This window comes from Lithobates pipiens, unplaced genomic scaffold (assembly GCF_037356315.1).
Source record: "Lithobates pipiens isolate NorthernLeopardFrog02 unplaced genomic scaffold, aLitPip1_a1.2 Scaffold_1, whole genome shotgun sequence".
NCBI classification, from domain to species: Eukaryota; Metazoa; Chordata; class Amphibia; order Anura; family Ranidae; genus Lithobates; species Lithobates pipiens.
The window spans coordinates 102,768,709-102,787,790 of record NW_027507685.1 but is presented as its reverse complement, the minus strand read 5'-3'; the positions used below and the strand labels follow the sequence as shown (position 1 = coordinate 102,787,790).

The 19,082-nt window shown below is 43.8% G+C and overlaps 1 protein-coding gene across 2 annotated transcripts in view; it reads right to left on the bottom strand.

The window, feature by feature from the left end:
- Positions 1 to 19,082, bottom strand: part of PAPPA (pappalysin 1) — a 418,033-nt gene that overhangs the window by 223,434 nt on the left and 175,517 nt on the right. For both annotated transcript variants that reach the window (XR_013270192.1, XM_077467932.1), the window contains exons 5-6: positions 9,154 to 9,346; positions 6,359 to 6,480 (exon numbers count right to left, since the gene is read on the bottom strand). Coding sequence is in view for 1 of the 2 variants with exons in the window: in XM_077467932.1 (XP_077324058.1) it covers positions 6,359 to 6,480; positions 9,154 to 9,346 (315 nt within the window). In the remaining variant the exon portion in view is untranslated. The remainder of the gene's footprint in view (positions 1 to 6,358; positions 6,481 to 9,153; positions 9,347 to 19,082) is intronic.

The window sequence follows — 19,082 nt, the reverse complement described above, 5'->3', positions numbered from 1 at the left end:
ACATAAAGATATAAAATTTTTATTTTTTGTGAAGAATCACCAACAAGTGGGACACAATTGTGAAGTGGAACGAAATCTGTTGGATTTTTGAAACTTTTTTAACTAATAAAAAAATGAGAAGTGGGGCGTGCAAAATTATTCGGCCCCCTTGCGTTAATACTTTGTAGAGCCACCTTTTGCTGCGATTACAGCTGCAAGTCGCTTGGGGTATGTCTCTATCAGTTTTGCACATCGAGAGACTGAAATTCTTGCCCATTCTTCCTTGCAAAACAGCTTGAGCTCAGTGAGGTTGGATGGAGAGCGTTTGTGAACAGCAGTTTTCAGCTCTTTCCACAGATTCTCGATTGGATTCAGGTCTGGACTTTGACTTGGCCATTCTAACACCTGGATACGTTTATTTGTGAACCATTCCTTTGTAGATTTTGCTGTATGTTTGGGATCATTGTCTTGTTGGAAGATAAATCTCCGTCCCAGTTTCAGGTCTTTTGCAGACTCCAACAGGTTTTCATCCAGAATGGTCCTGTATTTGGCTGCATCCATCTTCCCCTCAATTTTAACCATCTTCCCTGTCCCTGCTGAAGAAAAGCAGGCCCAAACCATGATGCTGCCACCACCATGTTTGACAGTGGGGATGGTGTGTTGAGGGTGATGAGCTGTGTTGCTTTTACGCCAAACATATCGTTTTGCATTGTGGGCAAAAAGTTCGATTTTGGTTTCATCTGACCAGAGCACCTTCTTCCACATGTTTGGTGTGTCTCCCAGGTGGCTTGTGGCAAACTTTAGACGAGACTTTTTATGGATATCTTTGAGAAATGGCTTTCTTCTTGCCACTCTTCCATAAAGGCCAGATTTGTGCAGTGTATGACTGATTGTTGTCCTATGGACAGACTCTCCCACCTCAGCTGTAGTTCTCTGCAGTTCATCCAGAGTGATCATGGGCCTCTTGGCTGCAGCTCTGATCAGTCTTCTCCTTGTCTGAGCTGAAAGTTTAGAGGGACGGCCAGGTCTTGGTAGATTTGCAGTGGTCTGATACTCCTTCCATTTCAAAATGATCGCTTGCACAGTGCTCCTTGGGATGTTTAAAGCTTGGGAAATCTTTTTGTATCCAAATCCGGCTTTAAACTTCTCCACAACAGTATTACGGACCTGCCTGGTGTGTTCCTTGGTCTTCATGATGCTCTCTGCACTTTCAACAGATCCCTGAGACTATCTCAGAGCAGGTGCATTTATACAGAGACTTGATTACACACAGGTGGATTCTATTTATCACCATCAGTCATTTAGGACAACATTGGATCATTCAGAGATCCTCGCTGAACTTCTGGAGTGAGTTTGCTGCACTGAAAGTAAAGGGGCCGAATAATTTTGCACGCACCACTTTTCAGTTTTTTAGATTTCGTTCCACTTCACAATTGTGTCCCACTTGTTGGTGATTCTTCCCAAAAAATTAAAATTTTATATCTTTATGTTTGAAGCCTGAAACGTGGCAAAAGGTTGAAAAGTTCAAGAGGGCCGAATACTTTCGCAAGGCACTGTATATATATATATATATATATATACAGACACACACACTATATGCACTATATATAATGTGTACATATATCTATCTATTTATATATATATATATATATATATATATATATATATATATATATATATATATATATATATATATATAGTTTACATATCCATGCACAGCTTACATATGCTTCTGTGTGCAAGGGATGGGGCAATTTCAAATATTTTTTATTTTTTATATTCATTTTTTTTTTTTTTGTATTTAATTTTTTTTTGTATCAACTTGTATTCCTTTTACAAGGCATGTAAACCCTATAATAGAAATAAGGGATGACAGGGCCTCTTTATAGAGAAATCTGGGGTCTATAAGACCACAAAGTCTTTACTCTACCTTTGAAAGCAAAAGATTAAAAAAAAAAATGGTTTTGATCTTTTGCTTAAAAAAAAAGAAGAAAAAAAAAAGAAGCTTGCTTTCACCCTGAACTGAAAGTGACGTCCATTCTTCTAGATCAGCAATCTCATCACTACGGTCTTCCAGCTGTTGCGGAACTACATTTCAAATGTAAAAACTCTGAGGCCGCGTACACACGCGGGGACTGTCTGCCGAAACTAAGTTCGTCAAACAGTCCGCTCAAACTTTTGAATGAACGAACACGCCCACACACGGCACTTTTTGAGCGGACAAATACGGCAAACTTTGTTCGTCGTACTAAGTCCGCGCAACTTTTGAAATGAACAGACTCGCCCACACACGAGGCAACAGTCCGCTCATTTCGAGCGCGCGTGCAGGTAGGCGGGGCCCGCGACGGAGACGTCGCGGGCTCCGCCACCTGGAATGTACTTAAAGGGGAACCCCAACGCCAAAAAAAATCGGCGTGGGGGTCCCCCCAAAGTCCACAACAGACCCTTGTCCGAGCACGCTACCCGGCCGGCCAGGAAAGGGGGGCGAGCGAGCGCGCCCCCCCTCCCGAGCCGTACCAGGCCGCGTGCCCTCAACATGGGGGGTGCCTTGGGGAAGGGGGGGCCGCGCGGCCCCCCCACCCCAAAGCACCTTGTCCCCATGTTGATGAGGACAAGGGCCTCTTCCCGACAACCCTGGCCGTTGGTTGTCGGGGTCTGCGGGCGGGGGGCTTATCGGAATCCGGGAGCCCCCTTTAATAAGGGGGCCCCCGGATACCGGCCCCCCACCCTATGTGAATGAGTATGGGGTACAATGTACCCCTACCCATTCACCTGTAAAATAAAAGTACCCAAAAAAAAAAAACACAACACACGAGATAAAATATTTTATTGCACAGCTCCGGGGGTCTTCCGTCTTCGGGGGTCTTCTCGCCGGACTCCTCCGCTATCTTCTTGTAGCTCTTTTGCTAGCGGAGGAGTCCGGCTTTCTTTCTCCCAGCCGCCGGCCTCTTCTCCCGACTTCGGGGGTCTTGTCCCCCTCTTCGATTCTTCTGCCGGTCCACCGCGCCTTCTTATAGCTCTTTTACAGGCGGTGGCCCGGTCTTCTGTCGCCGCTGTCGCCTTCCGGTCGCCTTCCGTTCTTCTTCTTCTTGTTCTTCTTCTTCTTCTTCTCGCGCGGCCCCCCCTTCCCCAAGGCACCCCCACATGTTGAGGGCACGCGGCCTGGTACGGCTCGGGAGGGGGGGCGCGCTCGCTCGCCCCCCTTTCCTGGCCAGCCGGGTAGCGTGCTCGGACAAGGGTCTGTTGTGGACTTTGGGGGGACCCCCACGCCGATTTTTTTTGGCGTTGTGGTTCCCCTTTAAGTCCATACCAGGCGGCGGGGCCCGCGACGTCTCCTTCGCGGGCCCCGCCTACCTGGAGACGCGCTCGAAATGAGCAGACTTTCCTCCGAGCGGGAACAGTTTGCTCATTTCGAAAGTGGCCTACACACGGGCGGACTGTCCGCTCAAACCAAGTTTCAGCGGACAGTTTTTCGGAATTTCCGAAAAACTTTGTTCGTCAAACTGTCCGCTGAAACTGTCCGCTGAAGCCCCACACACGAGCGGACTGTCCGCTGAAACACTGTTCAGCGGACAAAGTTGAGCGAACAGTCCGCCTGTGTGTACGCGGCCTGACATTCAAAGACGTGACTAAGATTTGATGATGATGATGATGGGAATTGTAGTTCCTGAACTACTGGAGACCCTTGTCCTAGATTATAGAGGTGACCAGAGACAATCAGGTGTCTGTTCACCTCTATGGCCAGCTGCGCGAACCCGCCGAATCGTTACCTGGGCTCGCAGTTGAGAGCAATAAGCCAGTGAATCACCGGCAAGCGACGGGGGGACGGACAACCCCTCCCGCTGCTTTTAAAAGTGATCCAGCAACTAATCAGCCACTCAGAATGCTTTTATAAGAAACAGACTTTCAGGCTGAAAAGAAAATACCAGGGTTCTGGCTGATAGCTTCAGTCATAAACCTGGAAAACCACTTAAAAGTCGCAATGCATATTTACATATTGCGATCGGCAAGTGGTTTCCAACATTGTATGAGCATGCTTGTTAATGTATGCTGAGGAGAGCTGAAGGAAAGCAACCTGAAAGCCCAAGCCCAACCTGAAAGCAACCTGAGAAGTCTCCCTTGTGGCAGCATAAGGGAGTGAGGTAAGTGCTGGTTGTCCCTACAAGATGTCCAATATGCTGGAAAATCATGCCATCATGCCATATGCTGTAGAGGAGCCTCTGTGATCTGGCTTTTGGGCTCTTTGATAAGAGGTTAGGTAGGACTTTTTGGGCATCCTGGGGTTCTAAACCCATAGGGATACGGGTAAAGGTGCTGTTTGCTCAGACTGGTGCCTTCTTTGAGCATGAAATGTGAGGCTCCATGAATGAAGAGTTACACACATGCAAAGCTCAGTGTATTGATGGCTGGTATAACATATAGAGCCAATGTGTGAATGTGTTTTCGGGGATTTTAGGCTCACCTTTCTTTGGGGCTCTTAGTGATGTTTCCCAACATATGTTGTGCAACTGTTTGGGAGGTCAGGTCCAAGTCCTTGTGTTAATGCTGAGTTTCTCATGTCTGTCAACTAGAAGCCCCAAAGAATAGCCTTATTATTTTACCAATCATCAGTAAAATCTGGAACCAAACTTTACATGTGGGGAACTCTTCATGGTTTTGGTGTCTTCAGTGAAGGGTACTGTTAATGCATGGCCTACAAAGACATTGTAGAGAATTTTGCTATTTCAACCTCGTGGCAACAGTTTGGAGAAGATCCCTTTTCTGTTTCAGCATGGCTGTGCCCCTGTGTACAAAGCCAGCTCCAAGACATGGTTTGTCCAGTTTGGTTTGGAGGAACTTGAGTTGACTTCACAGAGCCACAGCTTCAACCCTACTGAAGAAGTTTAGGGTGAATTGGAACACCAGCTGCAAGTCAGTTTTTCTCAGCCAACATTAGTACCTGACCTCAACCATGCTGAACACCTTTGAGATGAAATGGATCATAGATTGTGATCCAGATCTTCTCATCCAACAAAAGTAACTGCTCTCAACACCACAAAACACCTTTGGGATGAATTGGAACAGTGAATGAGATCCAGGTCTTTTCATTCTATATCAGTACCTGACCTCAACCCTACTGAACCCCTTTAGGATGAGTTAAAACACCAATTGTGAGTTAGATCTTCTCATCCAACATAATTTCCTGACCTCAGCCCTACTGGACACTTTTGGGAGGAATTGGTCCATCGGTTGTGAGCCAGTTCTTCTCATCCAAAATCAGTACCTGATCTTAACCCTACAGAACACCTTTGGGAAGAACTGGAATACCAATTGTGAACTGGTATTTTCATCCAGCATCAGTACCTGACCTCAACCCTACTGGACACCTTTGGGAGGAATTGGGACATTGATTGTGAGCCAGGTCTTCTTATCCAACAACAGTACCTGACCTCCACCCTACTGAAAACCTTTGGGATGAATTTTAACACAGATTGTGAGCCAGGCCTTCTCATCCAACATCAGTACCTGACCTTAACCCTACTGGACACTTTTGGGATGAAATGGAATGCTGGTTGTGAGCCAGATCTTTTCATCCAACACCAATACTTGACCTCAACCCTACTGGACACCTTTAAGTTGAAAAGGAATATTGGTGTGAGCCAGGTCTTCTTATCCAAGGACAGTACCTGACCTCAACCCTACTGGACACTTTGGGGTTGAATTGGAACATCGGTTGCGAGCGAGGTCTTCTCATCCAATCTCAGAACCTGACCTCATCCCTACTGGACATCTTTGAGATGAAAAGCAACATCAATTGCGAGCCAGGTGTTCTCATCCAATATCAGAACCTGACCTTAACCCTACTGGACACTTTTGGTTTGAATTGGAACACCAATTGTAAGCCAGATCCTCTCATCCAACATCAATACCTGACCTCAACCCTACCTAAAACCTATGAGTTGAAAAGGGAACATCGGTTGTGAGCCAAGTCTTCTCATCCAACACCAGTAGCTGACCTCAACGCTACTGGACACTTTTGGGATGAATTGGAAAGCTGATTGTGAGCCAGGTCTTTTCATCCAACACCAATACCTGACCTCAACCCTACTGGACACCTTTGAGATGAAAAAGAATATCGCTGTTAGCCAGGTCTTCTCATCCAAGAACAGTACCTGATCTTAACCCTACTGGACACTTTTGGGATGAATTGTAACACCGATTGTAAGCCAGTTTTTCTCATCAAACATCGACCTCATAAATGCTCTTTTGGTTAAATTCTCATAGATACATTGCAATATCTCGTGGACAGCCTTCCCGTAAAAGAGGCTGTTTTAGCTGCAAGGAGAGGAGCAATCATCATATTATTGCCCATTGATAGTCTGATATACACTATTCTTACCTTCAGCTTCCCTTGGACTCCAGTGCCCAGAGGGGTTACATGGCACTGGGGAAGATGCATTGGATGCATACTGGACCAAGATCCTTTTCTCATCACACAAATGACAGGTTGATCCCAAATCTCTAACAAAATAAGAAATAACACCTCTTATTATTATTATTATTATTCCATTAATTATGTACATAAAACATTTCTTTTTAATAAATCAACACTAAACAGGAGCATTACTTATATAATTTATAAGGTAACAATGACTCCAAAATTTGCCCATAGTGTGTTTTTAATATACACTAAAATGTCAAAAGTATTGGGATGCCTGCCTTTACACATACATGAACTTTAACCCTTTCATGACTAAGCCTATTTTTGGCATTTGGTGTTTACAAGTTAAAATCCATATTTTTTGCTAGAAAATTACTTGGAACCCCCAAACATTATATATATATATATTTTTAGCAGAAACTCTAGAGAATAAAACGGCGATTTTTGCAATATTTTATGTCACACGGTATTTGCGTAGTGGTGTTTTAAATGCAACTTTTTGGGAAAAGGGACACTTTCATGAATTAAAAAAAAACAAAACAGTAAAATTAGCCCAATTTTTTTGCACAATGTGAAAGATAATGTTACGCCGAGTAAATAGATACAAATATGTCACACTTTCTAATTGCACGCACTCGTGGAATGACGATAAAGTACGGTACCTAAAAATCTCAATAGGCGACGATTTAATTTTTTTTTACGGTTACCAGGTTAGCGTTAGGTCTAGTGCTAGAATTATTGCTCTCGCTCTGACGATCGCGGCGATACCTCACATGTGTGATTTGAACACCTTTTACTTATGCGGGCGTGACTTCTGTATGCGTTTTCTTTGCTTCGCAAGCTCACGGGGACGGCGGGCGCTGTAAAAATTTTTTTTTTTTTATTTATTTTAAAATGAATAAATTGTTTTAAAAAAAATAATAATTTGATCACTTTTATTGCTGTCACAAGGAATGTAAACATCCCTTGTGACAGTAATAAGTGGTGACAGGTACTCTTTATGGAGGGATCGGGGGTCTAAAAGACCCCCGATCCCTCCTTTACACTTCAAAGTATTCAGATCGCCGAAAACTGCGATTCTGAATACTGTATATTTTTTTAAAACCGGCGCCATTGGCAGCCGAGTAAACGGGAAGAGACGTCATGACGTCGCTTCCGTGTTTACTATTAGGAGACTGGAACGAAGCCAATTACGGCTTCGTTCCAGTTCCTCCCCAGCAGCCGGAGGCATAGGATCGTGAATCGGTGCTCCCGATTAAATGGGAGCACCGGTAACCATGTCCCATGAGGCATTGCAAGGATGACAGTTACAAACATGACTCTCACTTGCAGAGGCATGATGGGACTTGAAGTTTCGTAACAGCTGGAGCACCACCAGTTTGAGACCCTTGGTCTATGGGAATGCTTGACCATTCTTCCAGAAGCACATTTGTGAGGTTAGACACTATTGGTGGCCGAGAAGACCTGGCTCGCAGTCGCAGCACTAATACATCCCAAAGGTCTTCTATCAGTTTGAGGCCAGGACTCTGTGTCGGCCAGTCAAGTTCCTCCACCCCAAACTCACTCATCCATGTCTTTATGGACCTTGTTTGTGCACTGGTGCGCAGGCATGTTGGAAAAGGAAGGGGCCACCCCCAAACTGTTCCCACAAAGTTAGGAGCATGAAATTGTCCAAAATGTCTTGGTATGCTGATGCCTTAAGAGTTCCCTTCACTGGAACTAAGGGGCGAAGCCCAACCCCTGAAAGACAACTCCCATGCCATAATCCCCCCTCCACCAAATGATTTGGACCAGTGCACAAAGAAAGACACGCAAGACATGAATGAGTGAGTTGGGGGTGAAAGAACTTGACTGGCCTGCCCTCAAGAACACCTTTGGGATTAATTAGAGTCGAGTCTGTGAGCCAGGCCTTTTTGGCCAACATCAGTATCTGACCTCACAAATGCTCTTCTGGGAGAATGGTCAAACATTCCCATAGACACACTCCTAAACCTTGTGGACAGCCTTCCCAGAAGAGTTGAATCTGTTTTAGCTGCAAAGGGTGGGCCAACTCAATATTGAACCCTACGGACTAAGACTGGGATGCTTTGTGAACAGTCTTCCCAGAAGAGTTGAAGCTGTTAAAGCTGCAAAGGGTGGGCCAACTTAATAATGAACCCTACGAACTAAGACTGGGATGCCTTGTGAATAGCCTTCCCAGAAGAGTTGAAGCTGTTATAGCTGCAAAGGGTGGACCAACTCAATATTGAACCCTACGGACTAAGACTGGGATGCCATTAAAGTTCATGTGAGTGTAAAGGCAGGTGTCTTTATGTATAACGTACATGTAAACCCAAGAACAAAAATGTAATATATTGCAGCTTACCCGTCCTTAGATGTGGCGGCTGCATAAGTTTTCTTTTTTTTTTTTAAGGCTTTTTTCTTTATTTTCTCTGGTTATTTTACTAGAAACACACTTTCCTGCAAAGGGCTACAACACCCACTCACTGTACTGTATGGGTGGAGGCGCAGCGTTGTCGTTGTGGGACAGGAATTGTATTCGAAAAGATTCAAAACCCTGCTGTTCCTCCTCCAGGTAGACACTTCACAGAACAGGAAAGGGATGTGGCTGAACAGAACCATTGTAGCTTGGGTAGATAAAATAAATTCAAAACTTGCGCCAGGGTTTCGCCAAGGAACGTTAGCAAGACAAGAATTCTCTTGGGAAAGACTGGATTAAGAAATGCATGCAATAGCTTCTCATCAACGTTCACCTTTCAAAGATGTATCCATCAATTGGTGGAAACCACTCCAGGGTGACTGAGGTATAGGTGTGCTCAATAATCTGTGGAGCAATTGCTACCGGTGGAGGTTTGGAGGAGGGCTGCCAGCCTTGGTATACTAGGTCTAGATAGCAGTGCATTCTGGCAACTTGATTGGGAGTGAAGGAATCAGTGCAGTCATCATCTGAAAGGAAAACCATGAGAAGGATATATGCATTGTTATGGGACAGTCTACCTTGAGCAACCTTAATGTACAAAAAAAAAAAAATAGCCTGCATATTTTGAAGTATATTTCAAGTTAATGATCTGTGAATGAGTTTGTTCAGTCATCATTTTTTTTTACAGGGAAAGAAAAATGAAACATCTTACTCCCTCCCGTTAAGGAACAGGGCTAACCCGTGAAAATTAGAGGTCATATCAAGGTTTGTGATAATTCACAAAGGCTTCCACAGAACATAAATCTCACCATCTGATCTCCGAGTCAATGTAGCATTTTGTTACTTCCCACTTTGCATTGACATGTTTTTATTTTTTATTTTATTTCTTTTAATTATTATATTTTTTTTTTTTTTTTTTTTTGAGCACTTAAGGTTGAAATCCGGGCAGATATAAAAAAGTCCCCAAAATGGTGACATTTTGTATTTAATAATATATCAGTAAATATATATTTTTTTTCAAATGCAAGCAAATTCGTGCCTAAGGTTGAAGCAAATATTAATGCCTAAGCACAATTTTGCAACTTTGACATGTTTTTTTTGTTATTGAGTGCTTAGGGTTGAAGTCCGGGCAGATATAAAAGTCCTCAAAATGATGACAATTTGTATTTATTAATACATCAGTAAATATATATATTTTTCAAATGCAAGCAAATTCGTGCCTAAGGCCGCGTACACACGGGCGGATTGTCTGTCCAACTTATTCCGCTGAACAGTGTTTCAGCGGACAATCCGCTCGTGTGTGGGCTTCAGCTGACTTTTTCAGCGGACAGTCTGACGAACAAAGTCTTACGGAATTTCCGTAAGACAGTCCGTTCAAACTTGGTTTTGTCCGTCCAAACTTGGTTTCAGCGGACAGTCCGCTCGTGTGTAGGCAAGTTGGACGGACTAAGTATGGCGCATGCTCAGAAAGGGTTTACACGGCCGAAGGTTGCATTGCAGTGTATAGGACGTCGTTTTTCTAGTCCCGTCGTACGTGCTGTACACGTCATCATGCACGCTTTCAGCGGACTGTCTGCTCATCGTGTGTGGTCAAGTCCGTTCATGCAAATTTTGAACAGACTGTCTGTCGGATTGTCTGCCGAACTTAGTTGGGCAGACAATCCGCCCGTGTGTACGCAGCCTAAGGTTAAAACAAATATTAATGCCTAAGCACAATTTTGCAACTGTGACTTTTTTTATTTTTTATTTTTTATTGAGCACTTAAGGTTGAAGTTCGGGCACATATAAAAGTCCCCAAAATGATAACATTTTGTATTTATTAATACATCAGTATATATATATATTTTAAAGCATATGCAAGCAAACCCGTGCCTAAGGGTAAAACAAATATTAATGCCTAAGCACAATTTTGCAACTTCGATGTGTTTTTTTATTTTTTTATTGAGCACTTAAGGTTGAAGTCCGTGCAGATATAAAAAACCCAAAATGATGACAATTTTATTTATGAATACATCAGTAAATATATATTTTTTTCAAATGCAAGCAAATGTGTGCCTAAGGGTAAAACAAATATTAATGCCTAAGCACAATTTTGCAACTTTGACATGTGTTAGAAAAACTGTACACATCGTCACAACGACTTTGTGCATCCAGGTGGATTATACCTTGTTTTTTTAGGACAAATTGGGCCTTCATTTGGTAGTAAATTGTAATGGATTTTTTTGGTCATTATTATGAAAACTGACCCAAAAATAGTAAAAAAAAAAAAAAAATGAAAAATGTCTTTAAATTTAGCTATGTATTTCTTGTTACTACCATAACCTACCACCAAAGAACAACCCAAAATAAATTCTCCTGCTCCCTACAATTGCAGCAATACCACATATGTGTATGTTATTTGTTGTTTGTACCTGTAGTACCTAGAGGCGATTCAGTTCGCATTGTGTGCTATACAAGTATTTCATTCATTCATTCATTCAGTACAGCCCAGAAACAATAGTGTTCATTTTGCTTTTTTTTTTTTTTTTTTTTGCTGTACCTAAAACACACAGACACTGATACTAATTAAAAAAAAAATATATATTTTTAAATCCTGCCCAAAATATACTGACCCTGACCTTTTTATCCTTACTTGACCAAAACACTAACCTTGACATTGACCTAGAAACCTCGATCTAGGTATTTTTTTGTTTAGTCTTTTTTTTATTTATTTTTTTTCCTGTCCAAAATATACTGACCCTGACATTTGACCATGAACTTGACCTTTGACTCTTACTTGACCCAAAAAACCTTGGCATAGGTATTTTTTGGGGATGTCTCTACCAGCTTTGCACATCTACAGAGGGACATTTCTGCCCATTCTTCCTTGTAAAATTCTCAAGCTCTGTCAGATTGGATGGAGAGCGTTTGTGAACAGCAATTTTCAAGTCTTACCACAGATTCTCAATTGGATTTAGGTCTGGACTGTGACTAGGCCATTCTAATGCCACGTACACACGATCAGACTATCCGGTGGACTTAGTCTGGCGGACAAACCGCCGGAAAGTCTGCCGGACTTTCCGAACGAGCGGACCTGCCCACACACAACCGGGCTTTTCTGGCGGACTAGGTCCGCCGGACTATGGCGGGAGTCCGCCGTAATTTTGAAAATGAACGGATTTACCCACACACGGAGGCAAGTCCGTTCATTTTGAATGCGGCTCCAGGTAGCCGGGACTAGCGAAGGAAGTCAATGTCGCCGCCTCCATTGGCGAGATTGACACCTCGTTGTCCCAGTTACCTAGTATGGATTTAAAGGGGAAGCTCTACACCAAAAAACGGCGTGGGGGTCCCCCCAAGGTCCATATAAAACCCTTATCCGAGCACGCAGCCCGGCCGGTCAGGAAAGGGGGTGGGGACGAGCGAGTGCACCCCCCTGAGCCGTACCAGGCCGCGTGCCCTCAACATGGGGGTGCTTTGGGGAAGGGGGGGGCCGTGCGGCCCCCCACCCCAAAGCACCTTGACCCCATGTTGATGAGGACAAGGGCCTCTTCCCAACAACCCCCGACCATTGGTTGTTGGGGTCTGCGGGCGGGGGGCTTATCGGAATCCGGGAGCCCCCTTTAATAAGGGGGCTCCCAGATACCGGCCCCCCACCCTATGTGAATGAGTATGGGGTACAATGTGCCCCTACCCATTCACCTGTGAAAAAAATGTAAATAAAACACAACACACAAGGGTTTAAAAATTGCACAGCTCCGGGGGTCTTCTTCCGTCTTCTCGCCGGACTCCTATCTTCTGCTAGCTCTTTTACTAGCGGAGGAGCCCGGTCTTCTGTCACCGCCGCCTCTTCTTCCGACTTCAGGGGTCTTGTCCCCCTCTTCGGTTCTTCTTGCCGGGCCTCCGCTCCTTCTTCCAGCTCTTTTACTGGCAGTGGCCCGGTCTTCTGTCGCCGCCTTCTCTTCTCTTCTTCTCTTCTCTTCTTTTCTTCTTCCTTGAGATGTTGACTCGATGCTGTCTCTGGCCGACTTATTTAGGGACAATGGGCGGGGTCACCGGGTGATGTCCCCACCCATTATGATGTCACAGTCCCAGCATCCTCTGGGACTGTGACATCATCAGATTTTAGTTAGGGGTATCAGAGTAAAGGGGGCTGTGTCAGAGAATCACCAGACTTCAACGTCAGCACTTCCCCGTGCGCCTGCGGTGAAGAGCTGCACAAAGAGACACGCATATGCGTGATATGATACAATGTCGTACGCGCATGTGCACACCTGTGCGCATGGCTATGGGCCTTACCTGATTGGCCTGACAGGCCTATAAAAGGCATCAATGTGCTCTGTGTCTTTGCTGGTTTGTCTCCTCAGCTCACCCGTGTTCCTCTGTTTCCTGTTCCTGTTGACCACTTCCTGTTGTGACCCGGATTGCTTGAAGACTACTCTGATTCTCTCCTGATCTGACCCCTGGCTTGTTTAACGGACTTCCTGCTCTTAGCCTTGCTGACTCCCGGACTGATACCTGTGTTTGACCCTCGGCCTGCCTCTGGAATATCCTCTGTTTTCTGCACTTAGCCTTGCTGGCTCACGGACTGTTACCTGTGTTTGACCCTCGGCCTGCCTCTGGAATATCCTCTGTCTCACGGACTGATACCTGTGTTTGACCATCGGCCTGCCTCTGGAATATCCTCTGTGTCACGGACTGATACCTGTGTTTGACCCTCGGCCTTCACTCCAGGTGTTAGAACCCCTGGCAGGCATTTGCTTCTACCAGTTCCAAGACGATCTGCACGGGCATCTCTTCCTTCAGAAGACCTTCTGCGTACTAGTCACCTGCTGGCAACCGTGCTTCTTCGTGCCCTGTACCCACTGTTCCATCCTCAGGGGTACTGTGCACCCAGCTGCAAGGGAAGCCGCTCTCAGCACTTCGGCTTTGGTGAGTATCTGACAGGCTGAATACAAATATACCCCCCCCCCCACACTTTTCACATATTTGTGAAAAATTTTGAAAACCAATTATCATTTTCCTTCCACTTCACAATTATGTGCCACTTTGTGTTGGTCTATCACATAAAATCCCAATAAAACTCATTTACGCTTTTGGTTGTAACATGACAAAATATGGAAAGTTTTAAGGGATATGAGTATTTTGTCAAGGCACTGTGTTTACCTGGAGTTTAGCTTTACCCTAGCCTTGGGTCATTCAAGCGATATGCATTGCCATGCATTTTCAGAACAACTCAACATTAAACATTCATTTCATTGGCTAGAAAGTCTCAGTCTACATAGTAAAATAGCTTGGCTTTACCAGACCTAGCAGGAAAATGCGCAAGTTCATTAACCCAGATAGCGAGTTTGGCCATTGATGTTGAACATTTTTGTCATCAGATTTAATGCTACATTCAGGAATTTCCCTTAATAATTGATTGCCGTTATAGGAATGTCTTGTAAAAAAAGCTATACATACTTGCCAAGGACTGCAGCACTTAAAAGATTTTTATAACCTGCATAAAGTAGCAAAAAAGCTTGATTTGCTGAGAAAAAGCCATGCTTTGATACAAAATTCACTTGAAGTATCTAAACCCAATCACTAAAATCTTTAAAATGTTGATGTAATATCAGAAGTAACTTTCATTCTTTTTATTCTGCAGATTGTATTAAGAAAAATACCTGGTGATCCTGCCATGAAGGTCCTTATTTGGTAGGGTGACCAGACATCCCAGGTCCAGGGACAGCCCCAGATTTGTCCCAGACTATGACTGGAACCCGTTTTGTTTGTTTGGGGACAGCCTCCTTAAATCTGGGTCTATCTCTGGAAAAAAACATGTTCCGCAGTTGTAGACTGTGCCCCCGCTTGTAGGCTCATATCTGGTAATTACACTGCTTGCAATAAAAAAATACAAAGGTACTTTAATTTAATTTTTTTTTTTTAGATCTGCTAGGATTTCAGCTTTAAGGGTTGACATACACTTTAACACAACTCCAAAAAATGTGTACAAAAAGAGCCGGAATTGGTGTTTCTTCTACTGCTAAAATGTACACTGCTCAAAAAAACGAAAGACTTTTTTAATTACAGCAGGCTTTCTCAACCTTTTAACCCTAGAGGAACCCCAAAAATTACTTACTTACTAAAACCAATTTATCAGGAGTCAATAGGAACAATTGCCCCTGATTCCGGTGGCCATTAGGAAGAATGTACCCCTTAAAGTGGTGCTCAGATTGCCACCATTAAAGACGGCAAAAAAGATATTTGGTGTCATGCTACTGGCTTTGCTAAGTGATGCTGAACTTTGAAATCTGTAGGCACCATCAAAAAAGTGGTTCATCATCGGCCACAGCTCAAGGAAACCCTAGCAACCCCTGGAGGAACTCCAGGGTTCCACAGAACCCTGGTTGAGAATGGCTGAATTAAAGTATAGCATCAGGTCAATGAAACTCCTGGGATATTGATCTGGTCAGGTATGTAGCAGAGGAGGTTATTAATCAGTTTCAGCTGCTTTGGTGTTAATGAAATTAACAACAGGTGCACTAGATGGGCAACAATGAGATGCACTCCAAAACAGGAATGGTTTTGCAGGTGACATTTTTTTTTCCCTACTCATCTTCTCTGACTGTTTTTCACTAGTTTTGCATTTGGCTAGGGCCAATGTCACTACTGATAGCATGAGGCCATACCTGAACCCTATAGAGGTTGGTGTCACTACTGGTAGCATGAGGCCAAACCCAGACCTTATAGCGGTTGGTGTCACTACTGGTAGCATGAGGCCATACCTGGACCTTATAGAGGTTGGTGTCACTACTGGAAGCATGAGGCAATACCTGGACCCTATAGAGGTTGCACAGGCAGTCCAACTCCTCCAGGATGGCACATCAATATGTTGCCATTGCCAGAAGGTTTGCTGTGTCTCCCAGCACAGACTCAAGAGCATTGAGGAGATTCCAGGAGACAGGCAGTTATTCTAGGAGAGCTGGTCGGGGCCCTAGAAGGTCTTTAACCCATCTGCAGGACTGGTATCTGCTCCTTTGTGCAAAGAGGAACAGGATTAGCACTGCCAGAGCCCTACAAAATGACCTCCAGCAGGCAACTGGTGTTAATGTCTCTGACAAAACAATCAGAAACAGACTTAATTAGGATGGCCGACATCCTCTAGTGGGCCCTATGCTCACTGCCCGGCACCATGGAGCTTGATTGCCATTTGCCATTAAACACCAGAATTGGCAGGTCCGCCACTGGCACCCTGTGCTTTTCATAGATGAGAGCAGGTTCACCTCGAGCACATGTGGCAGACGTGAAAGAGTCTGGAGAAAACGTGGAGAAGATTAGGCTCCATGCACACTGGAGCTCATAAACTGCAGTTTATTGGAGTTTGGGCGTTTTTTTTAAAGACCCATAAACTCCACTCTATGTTAGCCTATGTGTCCATGCACACATGGATGTTTTTAGCTTTAATGAGCAGTGGAGTTTATGGGTTTTTTCTGAACGCCAGAAATTTGCGCTCAACGTGCCGTTTTTCACCGCCAAAAATCAACAAATGCCGATAAACGCTCATAAACACGCGTTAATTAGTGTTCGGCATTCTATTTTTTCAATGCATTGTGGGAGTTTGGAATGCGCTGTGGGATTTTTGGAGTGTCCTCTGTGTATTTTTATTGAAAACACCCAAAAACGATAACGCTAATAAGCGCTCATAAACACTAGTGCAAAATGCTGTTAAAAGCACATTTTTCAACCAGCGTTTTCTGCCAGAAATCTGGCGTCCAGAAAAAGCTTTTTTGAGCTTCAGTGTGCATGGAGCCTTATGCTGCCTATCGTTCAGCATAATCAGTTTGATGGTGGGTCAGTGATGGTCTGGGGTGGGCACATCCATGGAGGGACACACAGACCTCTACAGGCTAGACAATGGCGCCCTGACTGCCATCAGGTATGGGGATGAAATCCTTGGACCCATTGTCAGACCCTCAGCTGGTGCAGTGGCTCCTGGGTTCCTCCTGGTGCACGTCAATGCCTGGCCTCATGTGGCGAGAGTATGCAGCCAGTTCCTGGAGGATGAAGGAACTGATACCATTAAATGGTCCCCAGGCTTGCCTGGCCATAAATCCAATAGAACACCTTTGAGTCATTATGTTTCAGTCCATCCAACCCCACCAGGTTGCACCTCAGTCTGTTCAGGAGTTCAATGATGCCCTGGTCCAGATGTGGGAGGAAATACCCTAGGACACCATCCATTGTCTCATTATGAGCATGCTCCAACGTTGTCAGGCATGCATACGAGCACATGGGGGCCATACAAACTACTGAGTTGCTGCAATGAAATTTCAGCAAAATGGACTAGCATGCTGCATCATTTTTTCACTTTGATTTTCGGGGTGTCCTTGAATTCAGCCCTCTGTAGGGTGATAATTTGTGGCATCCTTTCGTTCCTAACACATTATTAAGTCCATACCAGTATATATCCTAATACAATACCCAGTCTATACCAGTATATAACCTAAAACATTACCCAGTCCATATCAGTATATAACCTAACACATTACCTGTCCATACCAGTATAGATCCTAACACATTACGGGGTCCCCTAAAAATACGGGAAAGATAAAAACACTTAATTTCAAGAGAGCAAATTTTCCAAGGATGAGGGCTGCTCTCCAGGACCTAGACTGGGAGAGAATATTGGCATCAATGGGCACAGAACAGAAATGGGAATTCTTCAAAAAGACTGTTTGTGATCTCACGGCAAAGTATATTCCCATGGGCAATAAAAGGCTAAAAACAAAACCAATGTGGCTCACGGCCAAAGTTAAAAAAGTTATAAACTATAAAAAAGAGCTTTTAAAAAATATAATATAAAAATTAAGGAACGCTAGTGTCATTTAAATGTTACAAAGAATATAACAGAATATGTAAAAAGGAAATCAAGGATGCAAAAATTCAAAATGAAAGACGGATTGCAAAAGATAGTAGGACAAACCCCAAAAAGTTCTTCAAATATATTAATAGTAAAAAGGTCAAGTCTGAGCATGTAGGCCCTTTACAAAATAATCTGGAGTGGGTGACTGGGGACAAAGAGAAGGCTAACTTATTAAATGCTTTCTTCAGCTCTGTGTATACAAAGGAGCATGGGGGAGCTCATGTCCATAATGGGGTGGTAGTGACACAGCCCCAAATACACAATGGCTCAAAAGTGATATGGTCCAGAAATATTTGGACCGGAATAAAGGTGGATAAAGCACCTGGACCTTGATGGCATCCACCCTTGGATCCTAAAAGAATTGAGCTCTGTGATTTCAAAGCCATTGTATCTAATTTTTAGGCACTCATTAATGACAGGAATAGTACTACTGGATTGACGTAGGGCCAATCTGGTGCCTATATTTAAAAAGGGAACAAAGTCTTTACCAAGTAACTATAGACATGTTAGTTTAACTTCTATAGTTGGGAAGATACTGGAGGGATTAATAAAAGACCACATAGACAAGTTCTTGCAGTAAAAAAAATATTTTAAGCAACAGACAGAAGTTGTCAGACAAACCTGATTTCTTTTTATGAGGTGGTAAGTAAAACCTTGGACAGAGGGGTGGTGGTGGACGTGGTATACTTGGATTTTGCAAAAGCGTTCGATACAGTTCCGCACACACGGCTCATGTGTAAGGTAAAGTCTACAGGTTTGGAAATATCAGTTTGTAGATGAATAGAAAACTGGCTAAAATACAGAATTCAGAGAGTAGTGGTTAATGATTCTTACTCTGACTGGTCTAAGGTTATCAGTGGTGTACCCCAAGGTTCAGTGCTGGGACCCTTACTTTTTAATATCTTTATAAATGATATAGGGTCTAGGATCAAAAGTAACATTTCCGTCTTTGCAGATGACACCAAGCTATGCAGTGGAATAACGTCCTTACAGGATGTCTCCAATTTACAAGCCGACCTCAATGCCCATGAGGTTTAATGTTGATAAATGTAAAGTTATGCACTTGGGGGCTAAGAATATGCATGCATCATACATGCTAGGGGGAGTACAACTGGGGGAATCCATAGTGGAGAAGGATCTGGGGGTTTTGGTAGATCATAAGCTCAATAATAGCATGCAATGCCAAGCTGCGGTTTTCAAAGCGAGCAAAGTCCTTTCCTGTATTAAGAGAGGTATGGACTCCAGAGAGAGAGATATCATTGTGCCCCTGTTCAAATCAATAGTAAGACCTCATCTGGAATATGCAGAATATGCAGTTCAGTTTTTGGCACCAGTTCTCAAAAAGGATATCGGGGAACTGGAGAAAGTGCAGAGAAGGG